Source organism: Sinocyclocheilus rhinocerous, unplaced genomic scaffold, assembly GCF_001515625.1.
Source record: "Sinocyclocheilus rhinocerous isolate Xijiao unplaced genomic scaffold, SAMN03320098_v1.1 scaffold498, whole genome shotgun sequence".
Lineage (NCBI taxonomy): Eukaryota > Metazoa > Chordata > Actinopteri > Cypriniformes > Cyprinidae > Sinocyclocheilus > Sinocyclocheilus rhinocerous.
The window spans coordinates 287,149-301,921 of NW_015633594.1; the positions used below are offsets into that span (position 1 = coordinate 287,149).

The following is a 14,773-nucleotide window of genomic DNA, read 5'->3' on the forward strand; positions in this document are numbered from 1 at the left end:
TCATGTCTCACACTGGTACTTTGACACGAGGCTTTTGTTTTCATATTGATTTTGTCCTTTGTATGTTTATGACTTGATCCTGTGTATTTATTTATTTATTAATCTCTTGTGCATCTAAACAATTTATTTATCTACTTATTGTATTTATGAGTGCACTATCCAGTCCAAAGTATTTTAAATGACTATTTCTGAATGAATGTGAAATGTTAATAAAGTTTACAATGACGAAAAGACTTTGATGTTTATTTATTAGTTTCCAAGTAGATACAAATTTAAATCAGAAGCCCTATAAGACCCAATAAGTACAAGGGCTAGGCTATTTGTTGCAGATCTATGACGTCAGAGTTGCTTTGTTATCATGATCCATGAGGTAATACCTTTTTACCGTAAGAACCACTCTTAGACAAACACACAAGGGGAAAAGCATATGGAGAGCTGTTATTCGCCTTCGAACAGCGGTTGATTATATATAAAGATAATTCTGCGCAAAGTCCTCTACCAAATATTATTTTGCGGCTCTGGAATATTCCAGTAAACAGACACAAGCCGAGAGCTGTTGCTGATATTACGGTAGTGTCCGCACTGAAGCGCTGCAGAGAGACTCGAGCGGTTCAGCTTTCCAGGCGGGGAAGCCACAAGACATTCATTTGGACCTATTTTAAACGTATTTCGCTGGCGTTAGTTGTTATAATATTCTTTGCTTGTTTGAATAATTTTGCATGCTTTTATAATTAGTCTATATTTTGCGCGTTTATCGGTTGCTGCAGTGAGAGCCGCTTCATCTCCATCAGCGTCTACCTATCCTTACTCAGCATTTGCACGCAAGCTGTAATACTCTTAACTCGTTACATAAGGCTTTAACGAGTTAAATGTGGACATCGCCGTGTCACTGGGTCGCTAAACACCACTGACATTTGAAATCAAGCCGTTAACTATTTTAAAAGTCAGGCATAGCTGGGTTCATGCCCGATCTGCAGCGCTTCAGTTTTCCGTGCCGTAGCATGCATTCTCCTCTCCATCCTCATCCTCATCAGCAGCAGCAGAATCCAGAAGGACCCGGTCATCCCGATTCTCCCTCCGGTTTACTCCCTGAGGCTGCTGTCCTAGGAGCTCCTGACCCATCCTCGTTTTTCCTCGGAGAACAACCCGGCCTCACGGGATCCTCTTATCTGCACTTCAGTCCATCTTTCCACTGGTCCCAACCTCCTCCACCTACAGCCATGGCATTGAGGAACGACCTGGGATCCAATATAAGCGTCCTGAAGACCCTCAATCTGCGGTTCCGATGCTTTCTGGCTAAAGTGCATGAACTGGAGAGACGCAATAAGATATTGGAGTTACAGCTACAGCAGGCTTTAGACTGCAATAACACAAGTGGAGGTGTGGAGGACGGAAAGACCAAAGAAATTGGTGTGCAGACTGGGTTTATTGGGCCTATTGCTGTCCGGCCTGGGTCTTTGTCCTTCCAAAACACTAACAACTCTGCTAAACGACCCACTACGTTGTTTATGCCTTCTCTTACGACTGTCCTCAAGCTTGAGCCCAATAAAGCTGATGATGAGACCACAACTGACCCAAACACCAATAGGAACCCAACCATTATGGTTAGTCTCTCAACACCCACCACCGAACCCGCCTCGGCCAACACCAACACCAATAACTCCAACAATGCTCCGCATGTGAGCAGCGTTGGCACCGGGACATCTCCCAACCCTCCCCCTCGCTTCCTCCCGGGCACTATCTGGTCCTACAATCACACCCGTAAACTGGGAAGCGGGTCAGAGACTCGGGTCACCAGTCCCGGAGTGTCGTGGGTCCACCCGGACGGCGTGGGTGTCCAGATAGACACCATCACCCCAGAGATCAGAGCACTTTACAATGTCCTGGCCAAAATCAAAAGGGAGCGGGATGAGTACAAGCGAAGGTGAATATGGAGAATATAGATGCTTTTTATGGCTAACTGTTTGTTAATGAGAAAGACGTTCCTGTGTTGGGTCCATATGACATCCTCTGCTTCAAAGAATCATGATGGCTTTGAGACATGATTGCTGCCAGTCTGAATGACCTCCTGAAATCTAGAAACTATTTTGTATGTTCTTTGTTAATATATGATATAATTAGGGATTTTCAAATTCTAGCTGATACTGATAAGCCGATAATTGATTGATGTTATGGCTGAAAACTGATAATTAAAGATAAATAAATAACTAAAACACTGAAAAATAGATTGTTTTAACACTACAAGTGAATTTAGGCATCACAACATTATCAAGTACAAAATGAAAAATGGATAATTATTTTAAGATTTGCGAAAGATATAATTTACAGTAATAGGGTTTTTGAAGATTACCATTTAGTGAGTGTTAGATGATGGCAAAGGTAATGTACACTACCGGTCAAAAGTTATCAGAATATTTTCTGAAAACACTGAAAACTGCAGTAATTGCTGCTAAAAATTAAATTGCTATTACATTTTAAATATATATTCAAATAATAAACAGTTATTCTAAATTGTAACAACATTTCACAACATTAATGTTTTTACTGTATTTTTGATCAAATAAATGACTTAAATAGACTTTTTTTTTTAAACCTTTTCCAAACTTATTATTCTGTATTAATTATTCCAAACTTTTGACCAGTACTGTAAATTCAAAAATAAAGAGTTAATAAGTAATAGTTGAACAAATAAACATGTCAAATCTGAGATGCAAACTCGGTTTTAATTCAAACCTGGAAATGAAAAGAATGTGGAAATGAATTGTGGATAGATAGATAGATAGATAGATAGATACCAAATACTCTTTTTATTTAAATTCACTAAATTATGAAAATTGTCTTTGCTTGATAACTTGATTTGTAATCAAAATGTATTCATTAGAAACATTCAAAGCATTTTCACTATAGAGGACTCAGACAGCATATATTGTCAAATCTCAAAGGCAAAGCCTTATTTCTGGATCTCAGGAGGATAAGACACCTGCACACTGGGTTATTTCAGTTCCAATGTGCAGTCTGTCCTTCTGCTGCTGACTCGCACTGACCTCTGATAACCTGTGCATCAGTCACGAACATCCCTGCTGTAATGCAGAGCAGACTGCAGTCACCACCTCACATGAAGTGGTTACTTTTCAAACCTGAAAAGGCTGGACCCTGCAGGTGTTCAAGACGACAACAAAGTAATATTGGTCATGAAAGAGAGCGAGTTGTGACTTGCAACTTTTGTGGGATAAAATAGCCCATAAATCATTTACTTCATCTGCTAGTAGTCATGTGCAGAGACATGAAGTATATATTTTGGTCCTTATTTCTCACGGCTGCTTAAATTATTTGAATGGAGTATTGCAAAATCTATAGGATAAATGTGAAGGTGATACGAGGAGGTGTTTAGGATGGGTGGAGACAGATGCACTTCAGACTCATGTACAGTAACATATACCTAGGGCTTTTATTAGTTTCACAAAGCTAGAGGTGAACATGAGAAGCAAAAGCAAGGAAGATCATATGTACAGTATATAGTCGATAAGACTCAGCTGGAGGGGAAATAATGGCCGTGTTTCTCATAAATGGTGGTATTCAATCAGTGTCACAGCTCTTTATGTCCAGACCTGCAGTAGCCAGAGCTCCACATTCCACCTGCTGTCAGTCACGTATTGCAGCTTAATTTAGGGCTGAACGGACCGTCAATTTGCAAACTCATTACAGTCTGTTGACTCATCAGGACAGGTAAAAAACACTGTTGAAAAGCAGAAAAGTCATTTTGGCTCTCTGTCTTAAACCCTTTTGCTTCATAACAGATGTTATCGTGTGTTCAGCGTCTCGCCGTCTGACTGCTTCACCATTTGCTCTGGTTTCAGCTCTACTCAGACTTTCTTTTCTATATTTATTTTCTAGTTTTGGCTTTCTAATTTAGTAAGCAATCTTTTGTTGTCTGTAGCTCTCATCCTCGAAAGCGTTTTTCTATCTATCTATGATATAGCTAAAAATATTTTGTTTAAAATAATCGAGGCATGTTTTCCACACTCTTTTTCATTAAGTGAACAGAATGAAGAATGATATTTAATCATTTCTGTTTATTTCACACAAGGTATTTTTTTTCTTATGATCACCAACGATTTTATGATTAAAAATACAGTAAATAATTTTATTGGAACATTGTGAAATATTATTACAATTTTAAATAACTGTCTATTTTTATATATTTTAAAATGTAATTTATTCCTGTGATGGCAAAGCTGAATATTCAGCAGCCAATACGTCAGTCTTTAGTGTTACGTGATCCTTGTGCTGCTTAATATTTTTTTTGTGAAAACTGTGATACATCTTTCAGGATTCCATAGAAAATAGAAAGTAAAATAGAAAAGTAAAAACAGTAATAGAAATTTCATAAGAACGGTATTTATTTGAAACAGAAATCTTTTGTGACTTTATAAATGTCTTTAATCACTGTCATTTTTAATCAGTTTTATCTATTGTTTTGATCAGTTTTGCTGAATAATAGTCTTAATTTCAGAATTTAGAATGCTAGTGTATATGGCCAAAATGACGTGGACACCCTTTTCTAAAAACCCAATGCTACATTGAAATTCAGCTTTGTTGCAACAGTTTTGTGAAATTCTTTTCTGTTCCAAGACAGCCTGTGCACAAAGCAGTCCATAAAGAAATTGTTGACTAAGTCTGTTGTGACCTTTGGGATGAACGGGAACTGCAAACCAGGTCCCATCGCTCAACATCAGTGCCTGATCTCCCTGATGCTCTTTTGTCTTCTTAAATATTTAATTTCAAAAGTGTGGCAAGCACATGAATCCCCCTTTGCTGCTACGGATTTACACTAGCTGCTGAAACAAGGATGCAGGGATTTGCTTCTATTCAGACTGTTCAGATGTTGAGTAATGGGACCTGGCTCACAGTCTGTGTTCCGATTCATCCTAAACAATCACACAATTCATATCCACAAATATAACAAAACAGTCATAAACAGCTCAATTTACCAATGCATTATTTAACGAAAAAGTTCATATGAAAAATGTTGCAGAGAAACTTATTTATTTTTTAATCTCTTAATGTTTCCATACTTGAAAGTACTGACACATACACTACTGTTCAAAAGTTTGGGGTGAGATTTTTTATTTATTTATTTATTTTTGAGAAAGAAAGAAATTTATATTTTAATTCACACATTAAATTGATCAAATGCGATAGTATACTTTTATAATGTTACAAAAGATTTCTATTTCAAATAAATGCTGTTCTCTTGAACTTTCTATTGTTAAAAGAATTATGAAAAACTGTACAAAGGTTTCCACAAAGTAGCTGTTTTCAACAGTAATAAGAAGAAATGTTTCATCAAACCAGCATATCAGTATAATAGAATGATTTCTGAAGGATCATGTGACACTGAAGACTGGAATAATGATGCTGAAAATTCAGCTTTGCAATGACAGGAATAAATTGCATAAAATATGTTAAAATAAAACAATCATTTTAATTTGGAATAATATTTCACAATATTACGGTTTTACTGCATTTTTGATCAAATAAATGCAGCCTGGTTGAGCATAAGAGATTTCTTTCAAAAATATTTTAAAAATCATACTGACCCTAAACTTTGGAATGATAGTGATCAACAAAAAAATTTAAGTGCTCTTTCAGAAACTTAATAGTCATTCACATTAATAGATTCACATTAAAATGTCTGAAATTAAACACACTTGCAATTTGTATAATTTGTCTCATCTAGGCTGCTCTATTACAGCCACGGCATCCAGCAGCAGTGATGGATGTTATATCTGCATTGCAGTACATACACAAGGACTCAGAGAAGCTGCAGAGAAGCAATATCTCTCTCTCTCTCTCTCTCTCTCTCTCTCTCTTTCTCTCTCTCTCTCTCTTCTCTACTCGCTCCTGTTATCTGTCACTCCCTCTGTAATTGCATGTTTGCACCTTGAATTGGCAGTAATGCATGGCCTCAAACTAACCTTGCAGTCCAGTGAGGACGTTTGATAAATGTAGAGGCTGCTGCAATGCTCTGAATGTTAAGTAGCTTTACATAAGAACAGGGCTTGTTTGGCTCCATGTCATTGCACTATACTACTGCACTGGACAATATTACTGTTGAACAGCCACACAGTAAATTACTGTAGGGCTGACTGGGCTGATGGAGCATTTAAAAGGACTGAATGGATGCAATCATTGCACTTAAGTTGAGCTAGCATACTCAAAACACTTACACTTGAAGATTACACACACACACACACACACACACACACACACACACACTAAATATCAGTATTTTCTCCTGTAACAAGAGTAATACATGTTTTGCATTTGTTTGTTCCTGCTTCACAAGATCTTCCAAGCAGCATTAAATTGTATTTATTTGACATGGATTGTATATAATATTTAAAAGATTAGTTTGCACAAACAAGAAACCTTTGCCATCGTTTACTCACACTCAAGTCATTTATTACTTAGTTTTTTTACGTGGAACATGAAAGGAGAAATTTTGAAGAATGTACAGGTTGCACTTTTCCAAACAATTACATTGAATGGAGGTTGGAGCTTTTATGCTAAAAAAGGATGTAAAATCACCATAAAGGTATCATGTCTATATTCCATGTCTTGTCAAGTAATGCTATAGTTTTGTGTGAGAAACATACTGACAGTCAGATTGTAAATAAATCTTTCAGACCGGTTTTGTGAACCAGACCAGCCATTTCACTGAAAGATTTAAAGGGGTCATATGATGTTGCTAAAAAGAACATTATTTTGTGTATTTGGTGTAATGAAATGTGTTTATGCGGTTTAAGGTTAAAAAAACACATTATTTTCCACATACTGTACATTAGTGTTTCTCCTCTATGTCCCGCCTTTCTGAAACGCGTCGATCGCGCCGCGTAAACATAAACTCATGTCTGCATTTGAGATCGGAGAAATGAAAAAAAACAAGCGCAAATTTACTCTACACTACTCAAAACTCACGTTTGAATCATCAGTGGCAAATTCTATAGATATGAAAACGTACTTAGTCTGTGAGTCAGAACAGCCGACATTGTAGTCTACTCTTCCAGGATCAGGGCGTCACACACGGCGGCCTAGAGTGAGGAACGGCCGGCGGGCTTGAGAACAGCGAGGCCGGCGGATTCGATGAAGGAGCTTTCACAACGAAACACACAGCGCCTTCACGACATGGCGGCGGCGGCAACAGTAACACTCCAAAGAGAAAGGAAAAATCGCATCATATGACCCCTTTAATCTTACTTCTTTTGAGTGCACCAAAAAGAGCTAAGGTGAATTGTACATTTTAGTCGATTTCTCATGCAAAGCTATAATCTGCAGCTTCAGAAGGCTTTAAATATTTTGCAGGAGGTGTATGGACCACCTTTTCTTTCCTTTTTTTTGAGCATTGACATTAAATGTTCCTGTTGTTGGGACACAAACAGGGCCAGATTTATACATAGACATTCTAGGCACGTGCTATATGCTTACACGTTCCGGGGGGCCCAATTACAATAAATAAATAATTATTTATTCTACAGGATACCTACAACAGCAAAAGAACCAAAACTCAATAAGGCATTAACCAAGCAAATACATATAACAAACAATAAGACACAAACAATAAACTATTTCCATGTTTTCCACACAAAATGACGTTTTATTATCTACGAACAGCACACTTTCTTTCTCCTGCTCTTTCTCATATAAACGCACACACATACAGTACAGACTCACAGTCCAGCGCACGCGCGGATCAAACACGTGCACAGAAATTAGTCAGCGCTGCCCTGCGACTTTATCAATAAAGTAGATTTACAACTGAAAAGCTACATGACATTTCTCAGCATGGATGTAAAAATGGCACTGTTCTTGAAGCAGTTCAGCTTACAGTTTCTCTCTATTAACTAGTTTGCATATTAAAGGATCAAGTCTCCAGTAGTAGCTCTAAATCAAAATTATGTTTTGTAATCAGTAACGGGATTCTGGCATAGAGAACACTGTAATGATTTCCATGGATTATAATTTTTGTTTGCTTTTTTGGGTGGTAATAGGGAAGAGGGGCCCAAAAATGTATTTTGCCTATGTCACAATAAGAGGTAAATCCGGCCCTGGACACAAACTATGGTGTTGGTTCTGATGTTCTGGTTTTCTGCTCTCAGATGGGAAGAGGAATACACCATGAGAATGGACATGGAACAGAGAATGAATGATCTACATGAGGTGAGGAACACCTTTTCAAGCCAAAACATCTCTTTCTTTTTTATACTTGTTTGTTCAATCAAAATACATTAAAACAGTAACATTGTGAATATTTTTACAGTTTAAAACAACTGTTTTCTATTTTAATATATTTTAAAATATTATTTATTCCTGTGGCAAAGCTGAATTTTCAGCAGCCATTATTTCAGTATTCAGTGTTACATGATCCTTCAGAAATTATTCTAATATGCTGATTTGGTGATAGAAAAATATTTCATACTTTTTACTTTCACTTCTGATCAATTTAATTTCTAAATTGCTCACTGGATAAAAGTATTCATTTCTTTAATAAAAACTTGCTGAGCCCAAAACCGCAATCAGTAGTGTAAACTGATCAAGGAAATGATGTCGTCTGTTTTGGTTGAAGCTTTAATTCATAAAGGCACACATAAGAAACTCCTGCCTGTTCGACCCTCAGGTGATTCATTTCAGCTTGATACTTTTGGAATGTTTTACTTTTGGGGTCAAATCAGTTTTCAACATTGATTGAAACTGTCAGTGTATAGACGTTTAAAGGCAAAACTGCAGTAACAATTATATATACTAATATATTATATAAAAATGCTATATGCAGTGTAATGCCTAATGATGGCAATTTTTGTTTCATTGAGAAATTCTTTATCTCAGAATGACCTTGATAACTAAAATGTAGTGTTTAGTCTTAGCTTCAATTAATTAAGTCAAAGATTAAACTTAGTCTTGGTCTAGGTCTAAATTAGAGCTGTATTGATAATTCTTTATTCAGTTACTTCCTCTGTGTTCAAAATGACTTAATTATAAGTTAGATTTTTTTAAATAGTTGTTCAGTATGTAATTATGTACTGTACGCTTTTGCTCTGTGCAGTAGGCTTCTTGCTATACTAACATGAAGTAAAGAGTTAGGTTGGGTTTTTGGAAGTATGTGAGTAACATCTTGATGATGTTAGCCCAGAAAATGTCTATAATTGTTTATTAATGATAATTATGGATATGCATTTGTGTATGTGTGTAGGACCTACAGGAGAGTGAGGAGTGTCAGGATGAGTTGGCCCTCCAGGTGCAACAGCTGAAAGCTGAACTCGTGCTCTTTAAAGGACTCATGAGCAATGTGAGTAAGAGCAGCAAAACACACTCTCGGTACACTCAAACACAGCCAGGGCTACAACATATACAGGACAGGAAATTATCATCTAAAATGGGGAAGTCGTGGCCTAATGGTTAGAGAGCTGGACTCGTAGCCCAAAGGTTGCGGGTTTGAGTCTCGTACTGGCAGGGATTGTAGGTGGGGGGAGTGAATGTACAGCGCTCTCTCCCACCTTCAATACCACGACTGAGGTGCCCATGAGCAAGGCACCGAACCCCCAACTGCTCCCCGGGCGCCGCAGCAAAAAAATGGCTGCCCACTGCTCCGGGTGTGTGTTCACGGTGTGTGTGTGCACTTTGGATGGGATAAATGCAGAGCACTAATTCCGAGTATGGGTCACCATACTTGGCCACATGTCACGTCACTAAATTAAAATTATATCATTTACTCCCCCTCATGTCGCCCCAAACCGTACTCCCTTTATAATAATAATATAATAATTTATTTAGCTTAATTCTTTTTGCTTAATTTATTGAATATGCACTTTACTTCAAACCTTTAATGTAGATTAAAAAAAAAAAAAACTGTACTTGCAGATAATATGATATTAATGAAATAAAAGGCCGCTTAAGTGTACTTAGGAGTACACTTTCTTGTTTCTCAACAGACTTAACTACGCTTTTAGAAAAATGCTCTTTGTAATAATTTCAAATTAAATGATTTCTTTAAAGTACATTTGAATTTATTATATTTTAATAAACTTTTATCATGCTATATAGAACTACACTTATACTGATGTGTACTTCTTGACTAAAATACTAAAGCACATTTAAAGTACTTGATTGTAATTTTACTTATAGTGTGTTATTTAGTATTACATTTAAAATAGGATAGTTCACCCCAAAAGGAAAATTCTGTCAGTTGTTCCAAAACTGTACGAGTTTCTTCCTTCTGTTGAAAACAAAAGAAGATATTTTGAAGAATGTTGGTAACCAAAAAAAGTTAATAACAGCCATTGATTTCCATAGCATTTTTTTTTTTCATTCTGTGGAAGTCATTGGCTACCGCCAAATGTTTGGTTACCAACATCATCATTTTTGGGTGAACCATCTCTTTAATATATTTTAAATGTACTAAATTTCAACGTCATCATCACAAATGTGTAATTGCAAATATATTTAAATACATTTTACATTTACATTTAGTCATTTAGCAGACGCTTTTATCCAAAGCGACTTACAAATGAGGACAATAAAAGCAGTCAAAACTAACAAAAGAGCAACAGTATATATAAGTGCAAATGACAAGTCTCGGTTAGTCTAACGCAGTACACGTAGCAAGGTGTATATAAATATATATATATACACCTTCACACACACTCACTCACTCACTCACTCACTCAAATAGAAAAAATAGAAAGCTAGTTTTTGTTTTTTGTTGGTTTTTTTTAGAATTAAAAAAAAAAAGATAAATATAGATAAAGTAGAATTAAAATAAAATAGAAAGTGTTAGAGTTAGAGGGTCAAATAAAGGTAATAAATAATAAAGGGTCAAATACATGACATACAAGTTTCAATAGAAATGACCATAATATACGATATATACTTCTCAGTCCAGACAATAGAAATAATTCTGAAATTACATATAAAGATGTACTTAAGTCCTACTTAAAGTAGCTAAAAGCTAATTGCATTTAATATTAATTTTCCATTCATTTAGATACATTTTCATTTAATTGCACTAAATGTAAATGTATACGAGGTATTGGGTGTCAAGATCATATTGGTTGACCAGCACTAAGAGCAGCTCTAACCAGCACAAACCAGCATGGAGTAGCACAGGAATTCATTCAGTTTATGATGGTCTAAGCTTTTTATGGCAGCCATTTGATTTCACTGCATTGCTCATGTAGAGTTTAAATCAACAAATCACACACACTCAGGGGTTTGTTTCCGGCGAGCTCATGAACAATAGGTGCTTTCATAGCAGCTACACTCATAGCACTCACGTTTTCTGAGAGCAGACACAGTCATCACATTTTCTGAAGAAATGAATGAGCATTGTGCCTTTGTTCACATAAAGGCTCACACACAAATACATGTACCGAGTACACTTAGAATTTCCCACCTCCATATTTTCCACAATTAGCACTTTATTTAAATCTTTTGAATGTGTTTCATGGAATTTATTATCTGAAAATGAAACATTACCATCCTTTGTATCAAATACTTTTCCCAGAAATGATTTATCAGAGTTCGAAGAGTTAAAAATAGCTTGTTTTGTGAATGAGTTTAATACATACATGCTGTTCGCTGTAAATGCAAGGAACGATACAGACATCACAGTTTGCCTCATTGTGAGCCACAATAGACATGCCACTGTGGTTTCAGTTTCATATCGTTTGAAACTCCAGCTTCTTGAATATTAAATAGAATACCTAGACATTAGTTGTTATTAGTTATCTAATCACTCTTGTTTCAAAATACCCACACAAATACAGAACTTGTCGGAGCTGGACAGTAAGATCCAGGAGAAGGCCATGAAAGTGGACATGGACATCTGCAGACGCATTGACATCACAGCTCGCCTGTGTGATGTCGCCCAACAAAGAAACTGTGAAGATCCAATCAAGATCTTTAAGGTATTCACACACTCGCACATATGCACTTCCTCAGTTTTCTATGTCATTTGATCGTTATTGTTATCTCTACTGCTGATCTTTGTCTGAACGCTGACATATTTTGGTGTTTTCTAATAAATAAAAAAAATCTAAAAATACTTATAAAAAGATTAAATTACTTAAGGAGCAAAATTTCATAATATATGAAAGATGCGGTTATGCGAGGCTTTGAGAATGCAAAATTACTATTAAATTCAGAAACCACTGTGAATGATGCAACATTACAAAGTCCCCAGCTTTTTGTAAATGCTCTTTCCTTTTTTTTATAAAATTTTATAAGAAACTCCTTTAATGTCAGATCCAATCCTCCATGTAAATCAAATTGGCTTAAAGCTCACTATATGTCATGGCTGGACATTATCTTATAAATATGTTGTTTCTAACAAAATGAAATAATTTACAAAATTATTCATATATGTTATCATGTAAATGCAACCATTAGTAGATATACTGTTTGTGAAAAATGTACATTTTGCAAGTATAGATGAAAATATTGAACTTTTTTTGCCCACTTTCTGTTTCATTGTGGACTGATTTTTAAATGGACATGAAAATTTATTTTTTTTTGTACAAAATTCTAAATTTATAATCTTTGACATTTTACTTCATTTTCACGTTATAAATCTTTTATTATTCTTTTATTTAAAAAAAAATATTAAAAAAAAACAAATCTTTTATTATTTTGGCACAGTTTTATATATTAATAAGACAAGAATAAATCAAAAGAAACCCTCATACAGTATATTACTTTTTGTAATACTGATCTCACAATATACTTTGAAACCCTTTCAAACATGAGAACACAAAACAAGAAACATATAAAAACAATAGAAAATCTAAAGCTTTAAAAAACAACAACAAACAAAAAAACTTTAAGAACTGTTCTTAAAATATGTCTGAATTAAGTTCATTTTTCTCACCCTATTTTCTTTTTTGCATTAGTATATCCAACTTTACCAGCATACATACAGTATACTCACATAAAGCAATAAATACTATATAGCAAATCTCAACTGCTTGGTTGTTTATATCGGTGCAATATGTAACTATATTATCACCTAGCTCTAATCTGCTAAATATCTAAGGTATAAAAATATTCAGATATTATAAACATTTACAATTTGATGTTCTATTAAGCTGCTTTGAAACAATGTATACTGTGAAAAGCGCAATAAAATTAAATTTGACTTGTTTTCAGCACAAATATAGCTAATTTGTGCTTAATACAAGAGCAATTTAATGCCTGATGATTCTCAAGTAAATGTGTAGTTTTCAGTTTCAATCTTATTACTGGAAAACAAACCAAATTGATTTTCTGCACTGAATGTCATCTATTATCTTGTAATCTTGCACCCTTGTAATTCATATGACCCCCCCCTGTCTGAGACACAGAGAACTGATGTCTATTGCATTATGGGTAGAAGTGGGGAGCGGTCCAACCTATAAATCTTTTTGCATGTTCGTTTCAGTGGGTCAAAAATGTGAAGGCTATGAAATGGCCTAACCCTCTCTCTTTCTCTTGCCATCTCAGGTTCCCAGCCCTCAGAATGCCATCACCTCTCGTGCCCACAAACAAGTTTCACAACCTGCCAATGGCAGCGAGACAGATGAGCCAGTCAGCATGTCTGACAGTGATGGAGGTGGTGTGCGAGAGGATGAAGTGTGCACCCCTTCAACCCTCCAGATCAATGAAGAGATGCAGAGAATGCTGACCCAACTGTGAGCCATTAAAAATGCTTTGCACTGTTTGGTCAGAGCTGTGGTTCCTAACTGTTCTTTTTACAGTCTATTTATAACTATTGTAATAACTTAACCGTGTCTTTGCCAGGCGTGAGTGTGAGTTTGAGGATGACTGTGACTCTCTGGCTTGGGAAGAGACCGAGGAAACGCTCCTTCTGTGGGAGGATTTCCCAGGATGCACTTTAACAACAGACACCAGTCAGGGGGAGGTTAGTGCACTAGATTCTGGATTCAGTCTGGTTTATATGTTGTTGATATTTGTGGTTGAAATACAGTTCTTGTTATTTCTTACTACTTCCTCATTTAGTAAACATGTTTTTGTACATATGAAAATTTTCCCTTGATTAAAAGCCCTTTAAATATTCAAGGGTCCAACAGAATTTATTTTTCAAACTTTTTGTCCCACTTATAATGTTATGCACTAAAATGGGATATAATTGATATAATATAATTGATATTGTGATAACATTTTCCAGTACTAAAAATTAAACAGGCTGTTTTTGCTTTACTTTTATGCAAATTACCTCTGTTATGATTGGCTAACCTCTTTGAATGTGAAATAAAAATGCTAGCGGGTCCAGTATAATTGACACTGGCCCATTTTTCAATAACAGCCTTCAGTGCAAAGACTTCATGACAAAAAAATATAATTGAATTCTTGTATTTCGAAATAGCAAAAAAAAAAAATATATTATTTTACCTTCATAAAAATTTAAACTGACAAAATAGTAAGTGGAGTGTTATAAAACGTAACAATAAAAGTACAGTAGGTGTAATAAAATAAGTACATATTTAAAGCTGCAGTCCGTAAGTTTTGCCTCTTTGTCGCCATCTCTGTTTGAAAACCTGGAATTGCAGCTGTGTGTGGAATTATCTAGCTATTTATTCTCAAATTATTAATGTTAACAACATCAGCATAGGTGACTATGAGTATAGTGTGTATTAGCGTGTAGATTTCAATTTCTGCACAGACTAATCTAATTGTCATACTCTTCGAATTTCATATTAAGAAATTCTTTTAACCCAAAAAG

At 35.6% G+C, this 14,773-nt stretch overlaps 1 protein-coding gene across 1 annotated transcript in view; it reads left to right on the top strand.

Annotated features, from left to right (window-relative positions):
• Positions 1–616: 616 nt before the first annotated feature.
• Positions 617–14,773, top strand: part of iffo1b (intermediate filament family orphan 1b) — a 17,716-nt gene continuing 3,559 nt past the window's right edge. The window contains exons 1-6 of the mRNA XM_016558489.1: positions 617–1,924; positions 8,160–8,220; positions 9,251–9,346; positions 11,823–11,963; positions 13,534–13,721; positions 13,831–13,951. Coding sequence (XP_016413975.1) covers positions 963–1,924; positions 8,160–8,220; positions 9,251–9,346; positions 11,823–11,963; positions 13,534–13,721; positions 13,831–13,951 — 1,569 coding nt within the window. The 5' untranslated portion in view covers positions 617–962. The remainder of the gene's footprint in view (positions 1,925–8,159; positions 8,221–9,250; positions 9,347–11,822; positions 11,964–13,533; positions 13,722–13,830; positions 13,952–14,773) is intronic.